We start from the raw sequence: 27,624 nt of genomic DNA, 5'->3' as shown, positions 1-27,624 counted from the left end.
AGGTGTGATCTTTGTGTCCTTTATCTTTTCCTCTTCCCCAAAGCCCTGTCTCCACTACCAAAAACTACCTTCAGTTTTCATAGCACTTCAGATACTGATTCATGAATACAACATTGTTATTGGCATCTGGCAGCTCCGTTTCACTGACTTGGTGTTCAAGAAAAGCTGTGTAAATTAAAATGCCAGCTCTTGTGAAACATCTTCACAGGGTACTTCTGGAATCCACTGTCCCTTGATCCACATCCTATGCTTATATTTTTTGACTCACTAAGCAACTCCAAGGTCTGGATAAGACCACTTGCCTACTGGTCTACTCATTTCCTTGGATTCTGTTTTTTTAGTAGGCTTGTTTTACCTTGTAGTCATTTTTCCTGAATGGAGATCTTTTTCCCCTCTTCTTGGTTCTTAGTCATTACCCAGGAGGAAGTTACTAGAAGTCAGATTGCTAAGCAGTATTGTCTTCATCAACTCACAGAAGAGATCTAAAGCACTTCTCACCTTGCAGCCAATTCGCGCTAACTCCTAAGCAAGGCAACTTCCTGTCTGCATGCCTTGTTTGCCTTTCTATCTGTTCTCCACCCTGAGTCTACTAAGCTGATGGTTTCAATGACATTATGTAACAGGTATTTCATCAGTTTTTTGGCTAGTAGGATATATGGTTATGTCTGTGACCTCATATATTCTAGTACCATGTAGCTCCCAGACAAAATTTAATTGCATTCATGAGTATCCTAAACTGAATATGTCATCAAGAAGAATAAGGTAAAGGGTGTCAATACATCAGTGACAATCAATATTTTTGAAGCTCTTTGAAGTAAAAGCATTTATAGACATTTCTAGACACCAATATTATAGAATTATTAACTCATAGTACTACTTTCTCTTGTGTTTTCCTTCTTCTAGTTTAAACCACACGTTGTCAGCTATTGAGATAATTTCACAATAAAATCATTTAAATTCGAGTATCTAAATGGTTGGATGATAATAGTTCTTATAATGCTATAAAATGTAATGTTATCTTGAGTGAATTTAAAAACAGGTTTCTAAACCAAATATTTTCCAACTTTTACAAGCAATCACTTCTCAATTCTCTGGCAAGCATGCCACAGGCAGCCACCCCTATATAAATATGTAGTTGGAAAGATAAACACTCATTGAAGTCACTAAGTCACTAGTGGTAACATTGTTTCTCAGAGAGTTCAGCAGTACTTGCTCAGTGGGTAGATAAAGAAAGATTAGTAATGTTTCCAATGGGCTCTACTCCTTCCTAAAGCCAGCCAGCCTTTTCCCTTAGAGAAAAGCCTTAATGTGTGCATGTGCGTGTGCGTGTGTGTGTGTGTGTGTGTTCCAGATGCCTGCAGACAACTTTCTACTTCAAGAGCAACCCAAGCTCCTCATTGGTTCTGTGTTAAACCATCCATCGTTTAGGGCCATTAATTTTTAGTAACAATAAATTGGACCTCCAAAATTATACAAGTAAATTTGTAGAACAAATTTCATATTTCAACATGTTAGTATAGCTCAAATATTTACTCATTAAACTAAGAATGATTGAGGCAGGTGCTCCCGTTTAATTTCATAGGTTTACAGAGATTTTGAAACATTGAGATTTTAAAACATTAGTGTAGAAAGGGCCCTGGTCTTGGTTCCAGTCTAGTCAGGCCAATGACTAACTGTAATCCCTGGGAAAGCTGGGCTGGGATTTCCTTATAAAATAAAAGAGAATGGGTCGGGCGCGGTGGCTCACACCTGTAATCCCAGCACTTTGGGAGGCCAAGGTGGGCGGATCACAAGCTCAGGAGATCTATACCATCCTGGCTAACATGATGAAACCCCGTCTCTACTAAAAATACAAAAAATTAGCTGGGCGTGGTGGCATGCACCTATAGTCCCAGCTACTCAGGAGGCTGAGGTGGGAGAATCACTTGAACCCAGGAGGCAGAGATTGATTTTATCAGAAAAACAGATCTCATTTTGTTATAGGTATTTTGTGAGGTTCATAGAATACACAGGTTAAGGGGAGCAGTATTTGTTTTCTTATCTAGTCAGCATTTGGTGAATTGATGAAAGAAAAAACAATCACAGAAAATGTTCACCCCTCTACTTTAAAGAAGGAAGGAAATAATTTAAGATTTTTTTTTTCATTAGAGACGTTTTATTAGAATACTAACAAGGCCATGGGGATTTGTTCCCTTTCCCTTACTCTAAAACTTTGGCTGATTGGGTTGTTCTGATTGTTTGGCGTGATTCCAACATTTATTACTGATGTAAGTACACCCTTGGTAGCATGGGCAGGGTCAGGCTGTGGTTGTCTACTAACCTGCCCCTGAATGTCAGGAGGTTTGCCTGAGGACTCCCTGGACTACTTCTCCTGCCTCTACGGCACAGGGTGATCTTTGACAAACACCCCAGCCAACGCCGCAACTATCCTTTATTTACCCGTTGAAAGTAACAGAGGCAAATGACCAGAGGCCTCACTTTTACTTCTATGATAAAATTGTGTTCCTTGGAAGAAGCATTCTTCCTTAAGTTACGAAGGCCTCTAAACTAGCAGAGCCCAGAAATCCAAGAAAGGGAACCACGCTATGAGTAGGACTTTATAATGTAAGATCCTTGAGTTACTTACGGCTCTTTCAGATAAATATTTGCTGAAGTCATGAAACTTGTCATATGTTAGTATATTGGTTACAAGCAGCTAAAGTAAAATCATTCTCAAACAAAGTAATGTGGTTCTCTTATCTGATTAAAACTCTCAAAAAGTTAACAAATTAATCTTTTCAAAAGATAACTCTAATGTTTGGGTATATGTATTGTTATTTTCTTTTTTTTTTTTTTTTTTGAGACGGAGTCTCGCTCTGTCGCCCAGGCTGGAGTGCAGTGGCGCCATCTCGGGTCACTGCAAGCTCCGCCTCCCGGGCTTACACCATTCTCCTGCCTCAGCCTCCCGAGTAGCTGGGACCACAGGCGCCCGCCACCTCGCCCGGCTAGTTTTTTTTTTTTGTATTTTTTAGTAGAGACGGGGTTTCACCGTGTTCGCCAGGATGGTCTCGATCTCCTGACCTCGTGATCCGCCCGTCTCGGCCTCCCAAAGTGCTGGGATTACAGGCCTGAGCCACCGCGCCCGGCCCCTGTATTGTTATTTTCTTTAAATCTTTCATTTGTTGATGAATTCCAAGTACTTTTCCAAGGGCTGGAAACACAGCGGTGAACAAAGCAGGCAGAGTCCCTTCTTTCATAGAACTTAATATACCCATACTAGTAAGGGGACATTTAAAAAATCTGTAAATAAACTAATAAATCTATATCAAGTCAGTAGAGGGATAAGTGCAGAAGTTAAGCAGAGTAAGGAAGACAGGGAGTATCAAAAAGGTGGGTGCTATTTTTATGGAGGAGTCAAGGAAGATGTCAATAATCTGGACTATTTGAGGAGATTCCAGAAGGGAGCAAAGAAAAGGGAGCAAGGAACAAGTCACACAGATGTATGGGAAAAGCCAATTCCAGGCAGAGGAAACAGCAAAGTCAAAAGTCCTGAGGCAAGAAGGACTTTGGGGTACCTGGGGAAAAGAAAGAAGGACAGAGAGTCAGAAGTAGAAGAAGAGGAGTCATTTCCTAATATCTTTTTCTAAGAGAGGTATGGTCAAACTTAACTTCATGTTAATGTCAATTTTTATAAAGTCCAGCAGAAATTCTTTATTGAACTTCTTCTGTGTCTCAGCTTTTCATTTATAAAATGGGCATGATAGGCCAGGCACGGTGGCTCATGCCTGTAATCTGAGCACTTTGTGGGGCTGAGGTGGGCGGCTCACGAGCTCAGGAGATCGAGACCATCCTGGATAACACGGTGAAACCCCGTCTCTACTAAAAATACATTAAATTAACTGGGCGTGGTGGCGGGCACCTGTAGTCCCAGCTACTCAGGAGGCTGAGGCAGGAGAATGGTGTGAACCCGGGAGGCGGAGCTTGCAGTAAGCCAAGGTCGCACCACTGCACTCCAGCCTGGGCGACAGAGCCAGACTTCATCTCAATGATAATAATAACAACAATAATAATGGCACTTCATAGGTTATTGTGAGGACTGAATAATTTATGAAATGTAAAGTATAATTACAAGTGTATCATTAGCACAATAACTAGCCATTTATAGTTTACTAGCATGGAGTACACTATAAATGGCTAGTTATTATTACTACCACCATAATCTTTTTATTCATAGTAGTATCAATAATTGCATTTTTAAGGCTAATATTATTTTTGGCACTGACCATAAATTATTAAGGGAGTTACCTTATACATGTTACTAAGACATCAGATAGGGTTATGGTATGTGATGGCTCAAGCACACAGGTTTATATCATCAAAGTCTTATGAGAAAGTTTAAAATACATTAAAAGTTGGAATTTGAAATGTAGTAACTTAATCTGGACATAACATGAGTATGATATCCTTATCTATATACTCAAATATTTCTTTATTTTTGTCAGTCTTAGTTTCCTGTTCTCATGACAGCACAGAATTCTTGGATGTTGGTAATGTCTTTCACATTCATTTCCAGCATGAGGTCTGAATTGATGCCTTGTTTCTCAATTACACCCATCATGGAATCAAGATTAATAACCTGCTTGGTGAGTTTTGTCCACTTTGGAATCTGGAGGCTTTGTACTCACTGTGGCCTGTCAGGCTCTGAGTCGTTCTTTTTACGTGCCCCAGCAGTGAGGTCAAGGACAGCCGCAGTCCAGGGAGTCCAAGGACTGCCTGCCTTGGGGCCACCATTGTAGGTTTCCATTATTTCTTCCCCTCTTCCAGGCATTATTCATCATGGTTGAGAAGAATCTGAGAGTGGATTTAAAATTCCCTGATATATCCCCTGTGCTCAGAACAATGTCTGGCCACATTGGAGGTACTCAGTAAATATTTGTGGAATCAATAAAAATACAATAGACATGATGGACAATGTGGGTCCCTCTTATACAGACTGCTGTTCAAGTATGGCAGAGGGAAGATCACCTGTCCATTCTGCTCCCCTGTGGGGCTGGGCTCCTACCTCCACCAGCCACATGCAACATGCACGTTTGTGATCAGCCCCTTCACCTCAGGGAACAGGATATCTGGGATAGACTTTGCTTTAGTCATGAGGTTTTTGTGACCATCATATTTGGTTCTACTAGATACAACCAATTTAGCACAGTTTGTGATTTAAAAAAAAATCACACTAGAAGAATTTTTACTTCTGGACCTACTGATCATTCCCTCAGCATCCCTCCAGAAAATTCTTAGTGGGGACCCATTCTGGATTAGATACAGACCTAACTAATGTGGTAGTGTGGAACTTTCAATCTAATTAGCATAAACACTGCCAAAAACCATGGCACCAAAACCACAAGTGCCACAAGAATAGTATCCTATGTACAATATGATGTCAAATAGGGTGACTAATTTTCTTTCCTTCCTGTTTTTTTTTTTTTTTTTTGAGACGGAGTTTCACTCTTGTTGCCCAGGCTGGAGTGCAATGGCGTAATCTCAGCTCACCACAGCCCACACCTCCGGGGTTCAAGCGATTCTCTTGCCTCCGCCTCCCAAGAGCTGGGGCTACAGGCAAGCGCCACTACACCTGGCTAATTTTTTGTATTTTTACAGAGATGGGGTTTCTCCAAGTTGGCCAGGCTGGTCTCAAACTCCCGACCTCAGGTGATCCGCCCACCTCGGCCTCCCAAAGTGCTGGGATTACAGGCATGAGCCACTGCCCCCGGCGGATGACTAATTTTCACTGGAGAGAACAGAACGGCTTCAGAGCAGGGGCAGGATTCTCTATCATGGAAGGAATGAAGAATATTTCAATAAGCAGAGTGGATATGTGTTAATATATACTGTATAAAATAATACCACATCATCTGTCATATATGCTTCATTAATGCAGTATCCAGTTATGCCTTTGATTTCTTGTTTGTGTGTCTGTTAGTCCTTATCCTCCAAAACCATGATCACAAGCCACTTTAATGAAGAAACATTTAAAGGTAAAAAACCTAGTTGGCTTATAAGGATGATTCAGGGCACATGCTGAGTCAGTGTTAGAGGATGTGGTGGAGATATTGCCCTTTATTTTTTAGTTTCTTTGCCAAACACAGCCACTTGTCCCACATAGCAGATGTTTGACATTCACTCTTTCTCAGTTAATAATCATATTTACTTATAAAAATGACCCAGGTGTGGTGGCTCGCACCTCTAATCCCAGCACTTTGGGAGGATGAGGCAGGAGGATCCCTTGAGGCCAGGAGTTTGAGACGCCTGGGCAACACAGCAAAGACTCCATCTCTATGAAACATAAAAATAAAAGTAGCTGGGTGTGGTGATACGAGCCTGTAGTCCCAGCTACTCAGGAGGCTGAGGTGGGAGTATTCCTTCAGTCCAGGAGTTCCAGGCTTCAGTGAGCTATGACTGTGCCACTGCACTCCAGCCTAAGCACAGAGAAAGGCCCTGTCTCTCTCTAAAAACAAAGCAAAAACAAAAACTACCATCTTCCTTTGAGAATGTTTTCAAATATATTTCTCCTAACGAAGAAGGGTGAAGAATATGACAGATATGTAATCTTTTTGAAAAATATTTAAAGGGAAGATGACATTAAGTGATTTTTCCAAACTCCCTTTCCATAATTTTACCCATTAATCAGCTAATATTCAGGGAGTGCTTATGTGTCAGCACAGTTTGAAAGGTATTCTTAGTAGAGTTGGTAAGTGTTACTAACATATATTATATATAAATTCAGTGTTTTGTTTTCCTCCAAATATGATATGATGTGTGATCCAACATCTAGATAAATGCTTTATTTTGGTTGTGCCTTCCCCCACCGTGTTGATCAGTCCCATGACTCAAGGAGCACCTAATGGTAAGAAGCAGGTGGCGTGGTTAGGGACGTGCAATCAACTAGCATCTACTGAGCACCTGCCATGTGCCGCGGACTGTATAATAGCTGATGTTTTGAGTAATTTATTTAGTTTGCTGAAAGTGACAATCAGTTGAAGACAGAAAAGAGTGGGGGAAGTTTTAAAGTTAAGCACAAAATGTACTTTTGTTTTGAATGGGAGAAGAAGGGTGGAGGAAGACGGCCGACAAAACAAGTTGAAGACCTGAGTCCTGACTGGAAGGAGTTCAAAGTGTCCACCTGAGAAATGTCTAATTTAACAAGGACAGAGAACCTGCTCCCTGCAGGAGGGTACAAAAGGTGACTTTTCCTCTAAGTCGCTCCGCCTGCCCCGCTGCAAGTCAAAAGGGCGGCCGAATGAGTAAGTGGTACAAGAATGAAAATTCTTTAGGGTAACTTTAGGCGGCCCGGGATGCTGGGACAATTTCAGGCCGGGAATAGCTGACCGCTGCCTTCAGCGCGCGAGCTACAGCCGCCCCCACCTGCCGCGGTCGCAGACCCCGCCCCCGGGAGCGCAGACCAGGCCAATGGGCTGGGCTCCAGGGGGCGGGGCGGGCGGCCGGCGCGGTTGTGGGGGTTGCTGCAGGGGCGGCGGCCGCTGTGGTGGTGGTGGTGGTGGTGGTGGTGTCTGTGGCTGCGGCTGCGGCTGCGGCTTGGCCGGGCGTCCGCGGGCCGTGGGGGATGGGGGCGGCGAGCTCCAGCCCTCGGCGGTGGAGGCGGCCGTAGGTGTGGGGCGGGCGTCCGCGTCCGGGACGCGGGATGGAGCGCCGTGGTGAGTGTGAGGAGGTGGCGCTCACTTCGGCCGCGGCGGTCGTGGCTCCTGGCTGTAGTCCGCGCGGGCGCCGGCGAGTTGCCGTCCAGGGTCCGGCCGGGGCTAGGGGCGCGCCCGGCGAGGCAGGCGCGGATGAGCGGGAGGACGCGGGCGGGCGCTGCAGGTACGCCGCGGACCCCGGGTGCGCGCGTTCCGAGTTGGGCAGCCGGCGGGCAGCTGGGGAGAAGCTGGCCGGGTGGACTTTCCTCCCCTTCCAGGACTCCCCGAGCGTGTCTCAGCCCCGCTAGCCACCCGCCCTCATCGCCTCACTGCGGAATTCACGGGCTCCTTTACCCTTCCCCCATTGGTTTCCTTCACGGGGTCTTCAAGTCCGTCTTTCTCACTTGGGATCCTTTTTGGAAGTTTGGTGACGTTTTCTGAAATTTCAGTCTGACATATGTAAAGGCCGAGTAAAACAACAGACATTTCATGTTCCATATTTACTTTTTCTTATTGCACTTCACCTCACCTAGGCCCTGGCTATTAGGGGAGATCTAAGGTTGTAAAACACCGTTTTGCGCATTCTCACTGTGTGCCCCTTCTAGAGCGTCTCTGTCGTTCCCTCCCACCCTACTCCTCCCGTTCTCGCTCCCCGCTCATTACTGCCCTTCCACCTTTTCCCAGCCATGGCTCTAGGGCAAGTCGTGTGCTCTGCAAAATCGGAAGGGACAAGCTGGGAGATTGCAGCTACCACCTGGAGAGCGGACCCCGGTGCGTTTGTTTCCCTAGGTGTCCCAGGACCGGATCTGTGATAGAAACTTGGTGTTCCCGGGGAAGGTCTTCCCTTGGTTTAAACAGAGCAGTCAAGGACGTTCCTCCCTTGTCTTTCAGCCCCTCTGATAGGTCCAGAGTTTATTTCACCTTTTCACCACCACCACCCCTCTTTAAAGACCGAGGGTGGCGTTCCACATTGTGTTTTTTGGATCTTTGACATTCTCTATTTTCTAAAGATGGATCTTTTTTGGGCGAGGGGTGGAGGGGTTGGGGGGGAGGGGAATGTTAGGAGGTGTTTTATGAAAGTTCCAAGTAGCTTTTTGTTCTACATTTACCTTTTTCTTTATTATTCTTTGGGAATTAGCTTCACTTCCTCCTCATTCAGTTTGGGAGAGGAGATTCCTTTTTCAAGAAAAATACTTCAAAATTAGATATGAAAGTGAATATTCAGAATGAGTGAATCATGACAAAATTATGGGAGTCTTGGAGATTAGGTCCCTTTCTGTAGTGATTTCTTTACACAGTTTGCCAGACATGCCATTTCAAAATGCCTCCTTGTTACAGGAACTGTGTAAGTGAGCAACCCTGATGCTTAAGCTTCATGAGCTTTACGGTATATACAGTTCTTGTCTCATGATTCTGAGAAGAGTTTAAGAGTGAACTTGAAGAAAATAGAATAGGCCTGAGTAGAAAATGTTTCAGTCCCCCCAAAAATAGAACTTTGGCTGAGATGTAGAAAAGCGCTGCCCAAGAATGCATAGTGGTTGGTCATTACTGCTCCCCTCACCTCCTTAAAATAGAATATCCACCTCAGTTGTAAGCACCTTCACTTCCTCGCCTTTTAAGGCTCTTGACCTAGGAACATGAGCTTTTATATTTTATAGCCACTGCTCTTGGTCCCGGGGGTTAGCACCACATTGAACAAACTTCATGCCCAGAAGTTACCCTAAAGAATTTTCATTCTTGTGCCACTTACTCATTCAGCATTCACTAAGAAAATTTAGTCTGATCCCATTTTGTGGTAGACAGTCCTGTAGAACCTTTGCATCTTGGGTAGCAACAGACAATACTGATGGGGCCCAAGGTATAATATCATGAGTTTCCCAAGTATGTTGAATGTCCTATGGGAAAGTAGAGGGATGCTTTATATTTAGTGGAGGAAATGAAAGGCTTCTTGCAATTTCCCCCACACCTACACCACCAAGGCATTCCTAAGCAACCGCTGAAATTCTTTTGTCATTTAAGATTAGGTTCATATTCTCTAGAATTTTATGTAAATGTAATCATGCCAAAGATATACAGTGTGTGTGTGTGCCTGGCTTCCTTCATTTAGCTTAATGCTTGTGAGATTCATCTATGATTTTTTGCTATGTCATGGATATTTATGTTAAATAGTATTCCATCATAAGGCTGTACCACAGTTTATCTGTGGATGGAGATGGGGTTATTTTGGTTTTGACTATCATGAAAAATTGCTATGCATTTATGTGCAAGTTTGGGGTGAATGTATGTTTTCATTTCTTTTGGATGCATGTAAAATGAGAATTACTGGGTTGTATGTTAAATGTATGTTTACCTGTGTAAGAAAATGCCAGGCTGTTTCACAAAGTGACTGTATACCTTGTGTAGAAGCATGTATTACAGTTACAGTTGCCCTACATCCTCACCAACAGTTAGTATTTCAGTCTAGCTGAAATTAAAATTTCTTGCGACTAGTCAGTGGTATCTCATAGAAGCTGAAATTTGCATTTCCCTGATACTAATGGTATTGAGCAGTATTTCATGTGCTTATTGCCCAGTTGTGCATCTTCTTTTGTGCAGCGTATGTTCACTTCATTACTCATTATTTTATTGGATTGTTATTTTATTTTTATGGAATTGTAAGACTTCCTGATATATTTGGTTACAAATCCTTCGTCAGATGTTTTCTCCCAGTTTGTGACTTGCATTTTATTTCAACACTGTCTCTCAAAGAGCAGAAGTTTTGAATTTTTTTTGTTCAATTTTTTGTTGTTAGTGTATAGAAATAAAATTGATTATAGTGTGTTAACTTTGTATTCTGTGACCTTGATAATATTCATTAATTAGACGTAGTAGCTAATTTATAGGCTTCTTGAGGTTTTTTTTAGGTACACAAACATATTGTCTCTGAGTATTTTACTTCTTTCTTTTTAAATATGAATGCATTTTATTTCTTTCTCTTGTCTTACTGTACTGGCTAAGAGCCACAGTAACAATATTAATCCTGATCTTAAGGAGAAAACCTGTAGGTTTTTTGTAATGCCTTGTATCAGATTTTATCAGATTGAAGAAATTATCTTCTATTCCTACTTTGTTGACTGTTTTAATCATGAGTGGCCATGGAATTTTGTCAGATGCTTTTTCTGCATCTTTTGAGATGATCACATGGTTTTTTTCTAGTGAATGTTAAACTAAGCTTGCATTCCTTGGACAGACCCTTCTTGGGCATTATGTATTATCCTTTTTATATATTGTTGGATTTGACTTGTTAATACTGTGTTAAGAAATTTGTTGTGTGTGTGTGTGTGTGTATAATATCTTTGTCTGATTTTGGTATCAGGGTAATGTTGGCCTCATAGAATGAGCTGGGAAGTGTTCTTGTCTCCTCTATTTTCCAAGAGTTTGTATAGGATTATTTTATCTGGTTCAGTGAATTTTTTAAGTGAAGCCCATGTAGGTGTCGTTTTCTTTGTGGGAAATTTTCAATAATGAAATCAGTTATTTAATACATGTAGGGCTATTCACATTTTCTATTTCTTGTGTCAGGGTTAGTAATTTGTGTCTTTCAAAGATTTTTCCATTTCATCTCAGTTTTTAAGTTTATTGGCAAAATTGTTTGTAACATTCCCTTGTATTCTTTTATCCTTGTGTCTGTAGGGTCTGTGCTGATGTTCTTTCTTCCATTCATATTAGTGATTTGTGTTTTCTCTATTTCTTGATCAGTCTAGCTAGATATTTAAGAAGTTAATTGATTTTTTTCAAAGAACCAATTTTTGGTTACATTGATTTTTTTCTATTTTCTGTTTTCTAAATCATTGATTTATGTTCTTATCATTATTTACTTCAGCTTACTTTAGGTATAATTTGCTCTTTGTTTTCTAGCTTCTTAAAATGGAAGCTTAGATCATTGACTTTAGACATTTCTCTTTTACAATAAAGCATCTAAAACTGTGTATTTATCTAACCATGACTTTTACTGTGTAATCTCCACATTTTGAAATGGGTTTTCATTTTCATTCAGTTCAAAATATATTAAAATTTCCCTTGTGGAAATTTGACCCATTGGTTATTTTAAAGTTATATTTTATAATTTACAAATATTTGGGGATTTCCTGGTTATCTTTCTGTTACTAGTTTCAAATTTAATTTTTTTTTTGATCAGAGGACATACACTGTGTGATTTCAGTCCTCTTAAGTTCATTGGGACTTCTTTTTATCATCCCATATATGGCCTATCTTAGTGAATATTCCGTATACATTTGAAATGAATGTGTATTCTGCTGTTTTTTGGTGGAATCTTCTGTAAATGTCTATCAGGTCAAGTTGATTGACAGTGCTATTCAAGTCTTCTATGTCCTTAGTGATCCTTAATGATTTTCTGTTATTCTATTACTGAGAGAAGAATGTTGAAATCTTAACTGTCGTTGGGGATTTGTATATTTTTCCATACATTTCTCTCAGTTTTTTTCTCATATTCTGCATCTCTATTTTTAGGTACAGATACCTTCAGGATTCTTGTCATTGTGATGAGATGACTCATTTATTGTTATGAAATGTTGCTTTTTATCCTTGGTAAAATTCTTTGATACCTATATTATAGAGCTACTTTGGCTTTCTTATGATTAGTGTTTGCATGGTGTGTCTTTTTCTGTTGTTTTACTTTCCATATATCTGTGTCTTTATATTTCAAGTCTGCGTTTTAATAGGCAAAATATAGTTGGGTCTTACTTTTTTACTCTGAGAATCGCTGCGTTTTTACTGGGCTGTTTAGATTATTTATATTTAATGTAATTATTGGTATGATTGGATTTAAGTCTGTTACTTTGCTGTTTGTTTTATTTGTTCAATTTTTTTGTTTCCTTTTTCTTCTTGTCCTGCTTTTTTTGTTGTTGTTGATTTTTTGAAATTCTGTTTATGCCCACTATTGGCTTAATTAACTTTATCTCTGGAGATTTTATTATACATTTTTAACTTACAGTATACCTTCAAACAATATTACACTACTTTACCTATCATGTAAGAACCTTACTGTATACTTTCATTTCCTCCTCCTTTATGCTATTGTCATACATTTTGCTTCTGTATATGTTATAAATTCCACAACATATTATTACTTTTGTAAAAAAATTATAAAATGTGCCTGTTCTGAAGCTTTGTTGGAGTGTGGCTAGAGTACAGTTTTCACTAGAGCTAGGTTAGATGTAATATGAGGCCTGCCCTGGGATCTCCCCTGGGGTGTTCAGTAGGTCTCTCTACTCTGGCTGATGAAAATTTGGAGTTCTTCCAGCCCTGTGGGAAACCTGGGAATTGTCCATCTATAGCTTTCTGGAAATCCTTTGCCAATCCTTGTGGTGTTTTGCTGTATACATGTGCATCTTAGTGTTCAGCAAGATAATTAAGAAATTCCCTATGCAAATTTCTGGAGCTCTTTTTCTACATCCATAGTCTCTAGTACTCTGTCCTACAGATTCTGGTGACTCCAGTCTCTTGGAACTAAGATCTCTGTCTCTTCAACTTGTTAAGAGTGCCATGGTCAAGAATGTGACTTGAGGCAGAAAGTTGGGGTAATTGTGGGGCTCACCTCATTTGTTTGTGATCCCATCTCTCAGAGGTGGCGGCCCCGATCCCAGTGCTATGTGTAGTTCAGTGTCTGAAAACAATACATATTTTCTCTATTTTTCTAGTTGTTTACTACAGTGGAAGAGTATGTCTGTTTGTATTTATTCCTCCATTTGAAATATCTTTTATTATTATTATTATTATTTTGAGACGGAGTTTTGTTCCTGTTGCCCAGGCTGAAGTACAGTGGTATGATCTTGGCTCACTGCAACCTCCACCTCCCGGGTTCAAGACATTCTACTGCCTTAGCCTCTTGAATAGCTGGGATTACAGGTGCACACCACCAGGCCTGGCTAATTTTTTGTATTTTTAGTAGAAATGGGGTTTCACCATATTAGCCAGGCTGGTCTCGAACTCCTAACCTCTGGTGATCAGCCCGCCTCGGCCTCCCAAGTGCTGGGATTACAGGCGTGAGCCACCGTGCCTGGCTGCATTTGATATATCTTTTAAGGATATTTTAATCTAGAGATTTTTCTTTCCAACATTTTTCCTGCAGTTTATTTGTTGAAGAAATCATGTTTATCCTATAAAATGGCCCACAGTCCAGATTTTTCTGGGTATACACTATGGCATAAGTTAACATGTTCCTAGATCTTATAGCTTTTTAAAAAGTGGTAGTTGGATATAGAACAGGGTGTTTCACCTTGGCACCATTGACCTTTTGGGCTGGATAATTATTTGTTGGGGGTGAGGGCAGTCCTATGCATATGGGAAGTTTAGCAGCATCCCTGGCCTCTACCCACTAGATGTCAGTAGAATCCCCCTCCCCAGTTATGACAACCAAAAATGTCTCCAGATACTGTCAAATGTTTTTAGACCCATGTTCTGCTATGAAAAGTAGGCTACCTAAACTACAGAATTGTCTTCAGGAAGATGAAGCAAAATTAACAATGCTGATAATGTCACCACTGTGGATAGAAAGAATACTAATCCATTCAGTCTGGTACCACAGACATTTTGAAGAGAACACATGAGGAAGATGTGGGGAATATAAAAGTTAAGGCTGCACTGAATGGCTGACTTGAACAGCATCATAGAGGATGTGAATTTCTGTTTGAGAAAGAAAAATTACTAGAGGCAATAATAATATAAATGGTAAAAACACAAGTATTTTTAAAAAATTATATGTTGCTTCCAGAAATGTTTTTCTGCAACTTGTTGAAAAACTTAAGATATTGGACTGCTATGGTAGATACACTGATGGTTTTACTCTTTTTTTCTGAACACTACAATTTTATCATAAGCTAAGAATTTTAGACTTGCAGAAAGGTATTATTGCATCCATTAATGTGCTTTTCATATTTAAAGTGTATTCGTGTGATAAATTACTTCAAACAAATTCAAGTCATGGGAGATTAATACAATAACCCTTTTAAATTAAAAGTGAACTACCATTTTTGCAAATATTCCCCAATGTCATCATCCTCTGGATGAAGGATGGCAGATAATGTATTTTTTTAAAGGTTTAAGAGGAGGATTGAGATTGAGAGACTTCTCAAAATTTCCCTTAGGCAACCTTACTTATAGTTTATTTAACCATCTAAGTAACATTCCTTGATTCCCGAACAGCCAGCTATTGTGACTGTGTCAGGTCCTATGCACAGTAGTTGGCTGTTTTGGGATGGTTTAGAGGTAGTTCTGGTTTGGGGGGTGTTAAGAATAACCCAGAGCAGATATGAGGGGCAGACTTTACTTCCTTGAGCTCCCTGAGAGTTGGCCAACCCCACTCTCCTTGGCCTTCAGAATTCTTTCTTCATCCCCCATTGATGTCCTTCAATTTTGAGTCATCAGTGGATGAGTGTCCATGGTGCATCATTCTCTGGTGGGATTTGAAGGAGTGTTTGTTTTTTAGGGGTCTTCAGTACTGCTTGTCATATTAGTACTGTTAGGTTTGAGGCCTAATGGAAAAAAATTTTTAAATTAAGTCTGAAAAATAATTGTGGAAGCAGGTAATCAAGTAGCCTTGGATTCTTATATTTATATTTTTAAGGTAACAACCTCAGAGCCTAATTAGCTTCATTTCCACCAGAACTGTTTGCATGTGAGAAGTGACCCTCTTTCCTTTCTCTATCAGTGGGTAGTCTCTGTCACCTCTGTTTGTCTCTTTTATCTTCCTTATCTCTCTCCATCTCATTTTCTTTTTCTGCTTCCCCTTGTCTCTGCATATTTCTTCTTTCCCTCTTGTCTTTCTTTCTCCTTTATAGTTGTCTCTCTTTCCTTCTTACACCTCCCTTTGTCTCTCTTTCCCTGATTTTCTTTCCCTCCTTGTGAGCGCCTTTCTCTTTGCCACACCCCCACCTCCATCCATACACCCTTTCTCTCCATCAGGAACTTGTTCATGATTTTGTCAGTGATGCTTCCAGTTCCATTTTAATCAGCAACACAATCCTCTTTATTAATCCAGTTCCAATTAATCCCTTATTAAGGGAAATGGTGTATAAGTGCAAAATAATATGTTTTAAAGTAGACTTAAGAGGGTGTTTGAGGTTGAGGGACTTCCTCAAAAATTTCCTTCCAAAAACCTTACTTATGATTGAATCGTAGTTGCACTGTTCAGCCTCCTCTTGGCCTGGGGACTCCTTTGTCTCCTCTTATTAGTTTGCTTCAGTTCAGGCATCATTGGTTTCCATGGTGAGAGTCTTTGGTGCATTTTTCTTTTTCAGCACGATTAGAAGGAATTTTGGTTTTTGAAGTTTGCTGACTATTTGTGGCAGGACCTTGGACTATTATTTTGGGGGTTTGAGGGGAAAATCTGTGTAAGTTGAGTCCAAAAAATCCAGTATCGTGCCAAAGTAACCAAGGAGCTAAGTTTTCTTATTTATCTTTTTTAAGTAGCACCCGAGGAGCCAAATTTGTTGTATTTTCTTGGCATTGTTTTTCCTGTAAGGGTTCAGAGATACGTATACGTAAGGGGTCCCTCTTCTCTTTCTTTGTCAATGAGTTTTTCTCTTGCCCCACTACCCCACTTTTGGTTCTGTCATGCTCACTTCCTTTTCTGTTTGTTAAGTGGGTAGTCTTTCCTTTTATTTTTCTTCCTTATTTTCTCTTTTTGCCTTCACTTGTTTCTGCCTTCCTCGGTTTCCTCCCTTTTCCTGTGTCTGCACCTCATTTTCTTTCCACTTCTCCTCAGCACATTCTCCTGTGTCTTTTTCTGTTTCTCCTCTGTGTGGTCATTTTTCTGTCAGACCCCAGCACTACCCACATTCTCCCTCTCTGTGTTTTTTCCTCTGTTTCTCTATTTCTTTCTTTCTGAATGTTCCAGCACTGAGATAAGTGCCATCGCTTGTTCCAGCGAGTGGTGTGATATGGGGGCCGTGTGCTTTCTAGCCCTGCTTGCTATAATTATTCCATCTTTCTCAGACTTTTTTCTTTTTTTCTCATTATGAAGTGAGTTTGAGAGTGCAGCTAAGAAAGAAAGGACCGGGCACAGTGGCTCACGCCTGTAATCCCAGCACTTTGGGAGTCTGAGGCAGGTGGATCACCTGAGGTCAGGAGTTCGAGACCAGCCTGGCCAACATAGCAAAACCCCGCCTCTACTAAAAATACAAAAATTAGCTGGGCGTGGTACTGGGCACCTGTAATCCCAGCTACTCAGGTGGCTGAGGTGAGACAATCAGTTGAGCCCAGGAGGCGGAGGTTGCAGTGAGCCTAAATCACGCCATTGGACTACAGTCTGGGAGATAGAGCGAGACTCTGTCTCCAAAAAAAAAAAAAAGAGATAGGCCTACCCTCCATAGAGGGCAAAGGGGCATAGTAGATGGCTGGTTTTGAGGTAGTTCATTCTTCATTCAGACGTGTGGCGCCCTTCCCCAGGCCCTAACCCCTGGAAGAGGGAGGAAAACAGCGATCCACAGAAGTGCCTCATAAGAAATGTAGCTGCTCATCTGGCCATTAGCCGCATCTAGTCCTCAGGTGACTTTTCTCTGAGTCGCTCTCCCTGCCCCCTGCAAGCCAAAAGGGCGGCCGACGCAGCCCGTCACACTGGGACTGCGAGCGACCGGGCGCAGCTGACGGCCGCAGCTGACGGCCGCGTTCTGCGCGCGAGCTAGTTGCAGCCCCGACCTGCCGCGGTCGCCGGCCCCGCCCCCGGGAGCGCGGGCCAATGGACTGGGCTCCAGGGGGAGGGGCGGGCGGGCGGTCGGCGGGCCTGTGGCGGTAGCTGCAGGGGCGGCGGCGGCTGTAGTGGTGGTTGTGTCTGTGGCTGCGGCTGCGGCTTGGCCGGGCGTCCGCAGGCCGTGGGGGATGGGGGCGGCGAGCTCCAGCCCTCGGCGGTGGCGGCGGCCGTAGGTGTGGGGCGGGCGTCCGCGTCCGGGACGCGGGATGGAGCGCCGTGGTGAGTGTGAGGAGGTGGCGTTCGCTCCGGCTGCGGCGGTCGTGGCTCCGGGCTGGGGTCGCCCGCGCGAGCGCCCGCGAATTGCCGTCCAGGGTCCGGGAGGCCCGCGGAGGGCCCCGAGCGGAAGCGGTGGCGGGCTGCACTGGGACGGGTGCCCTCGGGCCAGGACTGGAGTCCTCGGGGAGGGTCCGGCCAGGGCTAGGGGCGCGTCCGGCGAGGCAGACGCGGACCAGCCGGGGAGGACGCCAGCGGTGGCCGGGGCAGACGGTGACGATCGTAATGAAAGTTAGCACACGGCGCGTACTACGGGTCCGCCTGCTGTTCTGAAGACTGCACATTTTAACTCTTTTAATGTTCAGAACAGTCCATGATTGTTCGACTCGGTTTTCACACGGGAAACCGAGGTTAAAAACCTGCCAATGCACACAGACTAGTGGTTGGCAGCGTCAGGACTAAACTCAGGCGCTTTTGCTCCGGAATCCGTGCTCCTGACCACTATGGGTCTGTGTTCTTGCCTGGATTCCAGCCCCGCTCCCACCTGCCCTGACCGCAGCCCTCACTCCAGTTGGGCTCTCATTCCTGAGATATTTTAGGATTTCCGTGGTGCATTTTCTCCTGGTCTCTGTCTTTTGAGTTTCGTTGAGAGTTTCCCTCAGTCTCAGAGGTTTGTCCCGGTTCAATTGTGGACGCGTTTTGGGGTTTGACAGTTTTAATTAAAGAAAGTATTTTTTTGGACGGGTTAGTTGGAGTCGGGCGTTTCAAGGTGGAGCCCTCGTGACTGACGAGCCTCTTGTCTCTCTCTGTGTTGATCTTTTTAAAAGTATGTTTCTCAGAGGGTATTGGCCCGAAATCTTTTCGGAGGGCAGGATGTTACCTGCTAATGACAGGAGCTGAGCTCTCCTTCCCTTCTCTCCATCTGTCTCTGTGATTGTATCTCTTGTCTATCGTTTATCTTTTGTCCGTCGTTACCAACGTCAGCTGTCCATTTTGGTTGCTCCATTCTTCTCTCTTTATTTAAATTCTTGGATGAGGAACTTGCTTTTTGGCAAAGGGTAGTTTTGGCTGGTCAAAGGAGAGCCCTGCCTGCCAGGAATGCTAGACATTCTGGAGGCGTGGGGTGCTGGGCAGCTTCCTCTTTTTAAAGCGTGCTAGGTTCAAACTGTACAGAAATGAAGTGCATGTGTATTGCATGCTTTCCTTTAAAAATTGTTTACATAGTATTGATAAAACTGTTTCTCACATGTCCCTATTCTGTTTTTGTGGAGAGTGCTTTTTGAAACCATAGTTAAAGATTTAATCATCATTTCAGAATGAGCTCGTCTCATCTTTTTAGCATCTTTAAGTAGATTCTTGCCAAATCTGAAATTGTACTGAAATAGCAGATTTCTGAAATATCTGGCAATTTTTCCTCAAGAAATGGTAAAATGGGAAATAGTAAGTATAGATATTTGGGGCAGTTTTACACTTCATTTAGAGAGCCTAAAATGAAACTACTGCCATAATGTGCATTTGGCAGGGGGTATGTGGGGCAGCAGACATTTGATTGACACAGGCTCCTGAAGTTGTGGGGGATAGGAAGTTTGTGTCTACATTTCTAATGCACACATTACTTAGATTTACAACATACGATGAAAGTGGTTTTGCACGGTGATTTTCTACTTGCTACAGAATTCTTTGAGAAGTGGATAATACATGTTTTTAATATTGTTGGTTTGAAGTTGAAAGAGATGCACCAGAATTAGTGTGTCACAAATATTTTGCACAACAGTCTATTTGCACAGTTCAAATTTCACTTGGAAGCATTTTAGTAGGTTTCCACAGAGTCAGTTAAGTTTCTCCAATTGTTTCCAGTCCTGTATTTCTTGCTCACAATCCACTAATGTATTGTAGTGAAGCTACATCTTGTTCAAAAACAATTTCCCACAATGAAGCACTGCTAGTAATAATGGCTTTTCTTTATGGTTCATCTTTATGATGAACCAGGCACTCTGCTAAGTACTTTGCATGCATCATTACCTAATTAAGTTGCCAGTTGCAGTCTGTTAGTAACTACATTTTATGTTACTGCCAACAAGAGAATATTCATTTTAGCACATGAGAAAATAGTGTGTATGATCTTGGAAAGTGTATATTGTCCCAGCTTCTCATTATCATAGTTCATTTATGAAAGCTTGGGTTAAGTTTGTTATTTTAAGCATTTTTTCAATTGTAGTGTTTCTTTTTTTACTCTGGAATATGAAAAGTAGTAATATATAACAAAATCAGCACATTAATCATTATAATGCTGGCTAGAGGTAAGGTATCATTCTTTTTATAAGAGGTGAAGAGTTCTTCCCCTTGCCATGTGTTTGATGATGTTGTTGTTGTTTGTTTTTTGCAGATTTTTAAAGTCTTATTTAAAAATGTTCCAGCAGTTTTGAAACACTTTAAAAGTTTAGGTTACTATTTTATATGTAGTTACTTAAGTAAATTATTTCTGCTAAAATAGGTAAATTGTTTTAATGTCTTTAATTTTTGTAGCCATCTTTACCAGTGACAGTGACCAATTCTCTAATTTACTAAGCTTAAAAGCTGTCATAACTAAACAGAATGACTTTATTAGGTAAACTGCAAGAGTGATGTTTTGTTAGGCTAATAGGCATTTTGGTTAGTGATTTGTAAAAGAGCTGCCCAAACAAGGCACTTTGAATTTTTGTTTTGTTTTTGTTGATGGGAAAGAAGACTTAGATATAATAATAATGCTCAAAAATTGCCCTAGATTCATTTTAGAAATGATGCACACATTTAAGGATTAATGTTAGATAGTTTTGAAACTGGTTTAAATGTAGAAGTTAGATTTTCAGAAATAATTTGAGATTATCAAAAGGACAATGAATAAACTTTAAAAATTATAAAGTGTGGGGTCCCCAGTTTAATAATCAGGAGGAGCAATAATAGAAATCCAACTTTGATTTCAGTTTTATGTGATCTTCCCTCAGCTTCATATGCTTTTATTTTTGAAACATACCATTTTAGAGAGTTTTTAAAAATATATATATTTTCACTTCGAAACATTGCAACAACCCAGAGTTATTTTTGTTTCTATAAAAATTAATTGAAACTTTATTAAGTTTATAAGCCTATCTGCAGATAGTTCTAAGTAGTTCATTCCTCATATGCCAAGCATTCTGCTATGAGCAGAGAACACATGGTTAGCAAACGGACGTGGTCTTGATTTCCATGAGATTATAGTCTAGCTAGGAAGAGGTGATCTATTTGAACTGTGGTATAAGCAGTGATGAAAAGTAGAGGATACTATAGAACATCTCACAGGAGATTCTACTGTGGTTTGGTGGTAGTGGTTTTGTGGGGGATGGGGATGGTCCGGGAACATTTCTTTGAAGAGGTAAGCTTTGAGCTGAGATCAGCACGAGTTAACAAAGGAGAAGGAATATTCCCGGCAAATAGAATTACTTATAGACAGGACCCTGAGCTGAACAGTTGGTGTTTTTCAAACTGTAGGGTCATGAGCTGTTATGTGTGTGAAACCAAGTTGGTGAGTTGCACCCAGCATTTTTAAAAATGAAATGGGATGGAATTTTAAAAACCTCACATACATCACATGAGCCTTACCCAGAAGCCGTGCCACACACAAATATGATACCCTTAACATGTATATTGGCTCATTATGTGAAATTATTTCCTGGTGAGTGTCATCGTAAACAAATACTGTTGAAAGAATGAGAAGGAGGTGTGTGTGGCAGGAGTGTTGAGAGCCAGCAGGTGTGTCTCCATATAACATTGCACAGGTAGGTAGGAGCTAGATCTCATGTTGAGCCTTATAAAGCATGATAGCTTCTCACTTGTCCTTTGGAAGGGTTTTCAGCAGAGAAACGACGTTATGAGATCTGTGTTTGAAATGTTCAGTCCATTTGTGATGAGACAAGAATGGTTGCAGATAGATCGTTGGGAAAGTAGTATAGTAGCTCAGAAAAGAAATGATGGTAATTCGCTAGTGTGGTAGCAGTAGAGAGAAGTGGATTGATTAGAGAACCCTGTAGATCAGAAAGAAAAATAAACTATGGAGTTGGGTGAGATATAGGAAGGAGTAAATGATACAATAAAATATCTTACATATGACTAGAAACGGATATTGCATAAAACTTTCTAGTGGGCCAGGCGTAGTGGCTTATGCTTGTAATCCCAGCATTTAGGTAGGCTGATGTAGGAGGATCACTTGAGCCCAGAAGTTTGAGACCAGCCTGGGAAACATAGTGAAACTGTGTCTCTACAAAAGAAAAATTTTTTCTTTTTAGCTAGCTAGATGTGGTGGTGTGTCCCTGGAGTCCCAGCTACATGGGTGGCTGGGGGGGGGCAGATGGCTTGAGCCCAGGAGTTTGAGGCTGCAGTGAGCTATAATCATACCACTGCACTCCAACCTAGATGACAGAGTGAGACCCAGACTCAACCCTTCCCCCCACCGCAAAAAAAAACCCAAAAAACTTTCTACTGTAAATTTTATAGAAGTCCTTAGTCATCTACCATTTTTAAAGTAGCCAAATATTCAAGACAAAATACTTGAAAAAAGTGTCAATAATAAAGTGTGAGTTAATTTAATTTCTCCAATTATTTCCTTTTTGATTTCCAGAGATACAAACAAGATTAGAACTTTTAACTCTGGAAAGGTAAAATGAGAGTGAAGAAGACAATAACTATGATTTTCTTGAGTTCCAGCTATGTGCCAATATTAGGCGTTTTAACATATGAAGTCTTATTTTGTGATCCCTTTTAATCCTCACACAAGCCTATAAATAAAATTGTCCTGGTCACCTATCTAGAAAATATTAGAGCTAGGATTCAAATCTAAATTTTTCTCATACCAAAAGATTACCTTTTTACTACCATCCTGAGATTATAAAAAATATTGCTCTGATAATCACACATTTATTTATTTAACCAGTCAGGGTATGTCAGATTAGTGGACACCCTTGTAACTTGTTTTCAACAAAGAAATATCCTTGATGAGACTTGGTAACCCAGGATGTGTCGTGTGTGTGTGTCTGTGTATATGTATGTATATGCATTATTAGGAAAAACCAACTGTAATTGAACTTTTATGTTCTCGACACTTCTGTATCATTGTGTCACGTAATCCCTACAATAATCTCCTGAGATAGGTGTTGTCAGGATGTTATTCCCATTTTATAAATGAGCATACTGAAGTAAAGAGATGAATAGATCATATGATAAGTGACAGAGGAGGATTTTAACAACAGGTCTTTCTTTTTTCAAACCCCATATCTCATCTTTATTTTTGAAGGTGATGTCATGGAAGGAGAATATGACCTTCTACTAAGTGATGTTTCAGAACAACTTTTACAATTAAATACAATTCTGTACCCTAGGAATCAACAGGGAGTTATTAAGAGCATGGATTTTGACTTCAAGGCAGATACGGGTTTAAGTCCTAGTTCATTATCAGTTGAGAGCTTAGACAAAGTTTTAACCTCTAAACCTCAGGTTCCTCATTTGTGAAATGTAAAGAACAGTGGTTTGCATGTCAGAGTTGTTAGAATTACTGGCACTTAATAAATGCAAACTGCTATTATCAATAATACAGTGAATGATGATTGGTTTTTAAAAATTTAAAAATAGGATACCAAGGTGGGCTGTTGTTGAAAATCTAGTGTAATATTTCCCTGGCTGATTTAGTATTTGTGTTTTTTTCTCTCTCCCCGCTTGTTTTTGTTTTGTTTCTTGCCCCCTTAAGGATTTCTGTTTTTCTGACTGTTACATGAAAGGATGATTGCTCACAAACAGAAAAAGACAAAGAAAAAACGTGCTTGGGCATCAGGCCAACTCTCTACTGATGTTACAGCTTCTGAAATGGGGCTCAAGTCCTTAAGTTCCAACTCTATTTTTGATCCGGATTACATCAAGGAGTTGGTGAATGATATCAGGAAGTTCTCCCACATGTTACTATATTTGAAAGAAGCCATATTTTCAGGTTTGTCACTTTTCTATTAGCATTCTTACTGGATAGTTCGTAAAATTTTAAATGCTGGCCTGCAGATAAGTTTGTACACGGTGGTAGGAATAGGGTATTCTGCTTTAGAGATTTTAGGGCTTTTTTCCCCAAATCTTTGATGGTTACAATGTAAACCATTTTATAATTAAATAATAGTCTAATACATAATAGAAACTTTAGTGTGAGGGAATAAGAATACAAAAAAGAAAAATATCTTTGATTCCTGTGGTTGGGTCCATTTGACGTAGGAAAACTTGAGATCATTGGGATTTCATCCTTTTTGTTAATGGTAACATAGTGCATTGATTGGTCTTAAATAAGCAGACTAATGTTTATAATTTACGTTGTTGACACTGTTACCTAGTTCAGCTTTCCACATTTTAGATGAAGTTTTGGTATCTAAAATGACTGCGCTTAAGTGATTTTTTTTTTTTTTTTTTACAAAAATCAGACTTAATTCTGTTTTGCTGATCTGTAACATCTTGAATTAAGGGCTAATCACAGAATTATCTGTCTAGTTAGAAATGGATAATGGAGCATTAGACTCTGTTCTCCTAAAGTAAAAGATTGTTTATCTCTGACTTGTTCTTAGTACCTGTCTTTCAATGTTTAGCACCTCTTAGGTCTAAATTTGATGACAGTGATAATTAATAGTTACAAAAACAGCTCCTATTCTTTTGTGATAAATGGCAGTTTCATTTCCATATTCATGGTGGTATGTCTAGATATAAAAATGAAGATTCTCAGTGTTACTTATATGAGACCTCCTGGGGCTTTATAGAAATTTGTAAGATTTCAATAAATAGTTCTATGTATGTATGTAAGTTAAATACTTATTTTCTGATGGACATTTTGAAAAACTAAAATTGTATCTTGTGCTTGTACTAAATTTAAGAGTTTATTTCTAATCTGTTATTTTCAGGTTGAAATGCCCAAAATGACTGGAATTGAAGCCTCAAAGTTTTAGTATTTGAGTTTTCCTTAAAACAGCAATCACATAAGTGATTCTTTTGAGACTGTATAAATATTATTAGAAAAGTTGTTCATATTCCCATTCATTTTAATAGCTTCATTTTGAAGTCTGATTGTGGATGATTAAATGGCAGTGAAGTTACCTAAAGTTATTGTGGAAAGATACCCTGAGTACATTAAGTATTATAATGGTAGCAAATTTGCCAAAATGATTAATTTCCCATTTATTTAAAGAAGCATAGCTTTGTAATAACAATTTGTTCTCAACTAGTTTGATTTTTTTAAATTTACAAACAAAATTTATACTTCTTGATACACAGTTCATTAACTGGGTTAATTTTTAAGGTGAAATTTAAAATGATGTATTAGTTGACAAGTCATTTACTTTGATTTAAGGTATAAAACCGTATTTTATTTAATACACCAATTTAAATGCATTTTTATTCACATAAATAAGATTTCTAGTTAGGATTTCTATTTGTTTTTAGTTATTTTTCTTAAGAGATTTATATCTCTTAAAAAATCTTCATTTTATGTAATTATGCTTGTGTCACAGATTTAAAATGATAGTAATTTAAAACAAGTTGGACTACTTCTTATCTCCAAAAAACATTTTTATAGGAGTTTTAAATTGTGAGCAGACACTTCAGAGAATACTGAAGGATGGGGACTGAAAGTTGATCCTAAGTGAGAAAAGAAAAAAATAAGATACAGAAAGAGACTACCCCTTGAGGTAAAAGGATATGTATGGAAATATATTCACTGAAATTTAATTTTGAGAATTCATAAGGACATTATCAAAAAGTTTGCAATTTATGGTCAACAAATTAATTACAAAATGGATAAACTGTTTTTTTGATAACCAACGCAGTAATATGCAATGGCCAGAGGATGTTCATTATTTACCTTTGGGTTGATTTTAATGCTTAGTCTTCAATCAGAATTAAAAGGATATATGTATGCCACGTCAGGATGAATTTTGAATATAACAAGAATTTGGTTTTTTGGTCTTTGAAATACTGTTATCAAAATCTATAAATAAGCAAGTTAATTTGAGTTGATGGAACCTTTTTGTTTTATAAACATAAATGTACCTCATTATAAAAGATAAGTAAAATGCTACATAATATTGTGCGTGTTTTTAATTTTGATGATTTTCAGCTTCTTTAGAATATCAGACTATTCCTTATTTACTTAACAAAAGTATTACAAAGATCTCGTGAGATGTAATCTTCAGGAAAGGTAAAATGTTTAAAATGCTCTATTTAAGATGGTATTATTACATGTATCCCTATAGTCATGAGCCCTGCTTTTCATCTCTGGGTGTTGAGAAATATCCCTGGACTTCTTTTCTGTGGTTATCACTGCAATGTTGAACTGTGGCCAGACAGCAAAGAGCCGTTTCATTCGCTGTTTTTCTTTTAAAGTGGAAGAGCCTTGTCAGTAATTTCTCAGTAACCCTCCCAATATTTTGTGTATTGCCTCCTTAAGAGGAAGATGCCATATTTTTGGCATTGTTTATTACCTTTTAATTCACATTTGTTAATTGTTAAGCCAAAAAGGCAGCTCTTAAGAATAAAGAATGTAGATATACAATTAAATCATCTTTTGGTTTAATCAGAATACCATTTTCTCTGTAATAACTTTTATCTGTTAATACCTTTATTACTAACTGCAGCAGTAATGTGCAGTCACTTGACTTTTACCACAGATGTTTAATCATAGGTTGAGGCTAGTCTTACATAAACAGCTTCATGATTGGTTTATGGCTACATTTTACCTTCTCCAAGTAGTTAGAAATGATATATAACTGTATATGGTGCTTTTCATTTTACAGAGTACTTTGTCATACAGACAAGTTTAATCACCCAGTCCCCTCAAAGGCAGGTACCTTTAGCTCTGCTTCACAGATGAGATGTATGTATAACTTATGTGATTTCATCAATGTCTTGTTGCTGATAAATAATGGCCAGGTTATACGATTTGGTTAAATTGGTAGTAAAGGATGGCAGCAAAAGCTCTGAAAAGAGAATCAGAATCTAGGTTCTAGGCTTAGTTCTACTGACTAGCTTTGGAATATGGCTTAATTCATTTAATTTTTTGTTAAGAATGAGGCACTTGTGCCAGATGTTATCAGTTTTACGAATCTGCAATTCAAAATTTGATTAGAGTTGGAGATTATTATGCATTGTTCTGAATGTTGGCAGTTTAGACCTAAGAAGACAGCTCAGTATTTGTTTTCAAATTATATGAAAACAAATTAATGAAAATTTCCTGAGAATATGAAGCTCATATTGTAATTGTCATTGAGGAACTGATTAGAAAAAATGTAAATGTCTGCCAAAGAGCTCTGTACTCCCAACAGGGTTAAGATATGTATATGGTTTATCTCTAATTTTCAAATTTACAAATATAAATAGCTTAATGTGGAAGATTAGAGGACTGAAAATATTCTATTCTTGCTGGGGTAAGTTAAGTGACAGAGTTTGGTAATTCTCTTTCCACTACTTAACCGCCAGGAGGAGGTTACCTTGTAGCCTTATACAACTAGCAGATGTGGAATTTGAAGTTTTAGATCTCTGTCCAGTGTCATTAAGATACATTAGGAATAATTGCGGAGTAAATGTTCTATCTTATATGAAAATGCTGAAGGCAGTCAGTTATGCATATGCATGTTGTGTTTAATTATAACACTGTAGATTAATATATGTGCAATATAAGTACCAATTCAGGTTTATGGTTTCCTCCCCGTGGAATAATGTGTTCTAAATTCTAAATAACAGACTCATATAAGTGCTTTTCAAGTTTATATAATAATTTTAAAGTCTGTCATTGTGACATACCTCCCCATTTTCGTGTGGAATAGCATTCAAGGAAGCTCAAATTCTGAGAATATGGAAAATGTAAAGGCTTTTTAATTGGGCTAGAAAGAATAGTATAAAATATCTAATTGTTCTGCTACTCAGTGCTTGGAAATATTAACTGCCATTTTAAAATATATTTGAGGGAAA

The 27,624-nt window shown here is 39.6% G+C and overlaps 1 protein-coding gene across 5 annotated transcripts in view; it reads left to right on the top strand.

Annotated features, from left to right (window-relative positions):
* Positions 1–7,525: 7,525 nt before the first annotated feature.
* The window catches only part of ARHGAP29 (Rho GTPase activating protein 29), a 94,664-nt gene continuing 74,565 nt past the window's right edge, over positions 7,526–27,624 (top strand). For 2 of the 5 annotated variants that reach the window (XM_025355284.1, XM_025355266.1), the window contains exons 1-2: positions 17,317–17,634; positions 23,384–23,620. In XM_025355284.1, the coding sequence (XP_025211069.1) occupies positions 23,416–23,620 (205 nt within the window). In that variant the 5' untranslated portion in view covers positions 17,317–17,634; positions 23,384–23,415. Of the gene's footprint in view, positions 7,689–17,316; positions 17,635–23,383; positions 23,621–27,624 lie in introns of those variants that run through there. The other 3 variants (XM_025355275.1, XM_025355298.1, XM_025355291.1) reach the window with 3 other exon arrangements.

The sequence above is a fragment of the Theropithecus gelada genome, chromosome 1 (genome assembly GCF_003255815.1).
Source record: "Theropithecus gelada isolate Dixy chromosome 1, Tgel_1.0, whole genome shotgun sequence".
Classification (NCBI taxonomy): Eukaryota; Metazoa; Chordata; class Mammalia; order Primates; family Cercopithecidae; genus Theropithecus; species Theropithecus gelada.
Note: the sequence above shows the minus strand (reverse complement) of the source record. Positions and strands in the feature narration are given on the sequence as shown.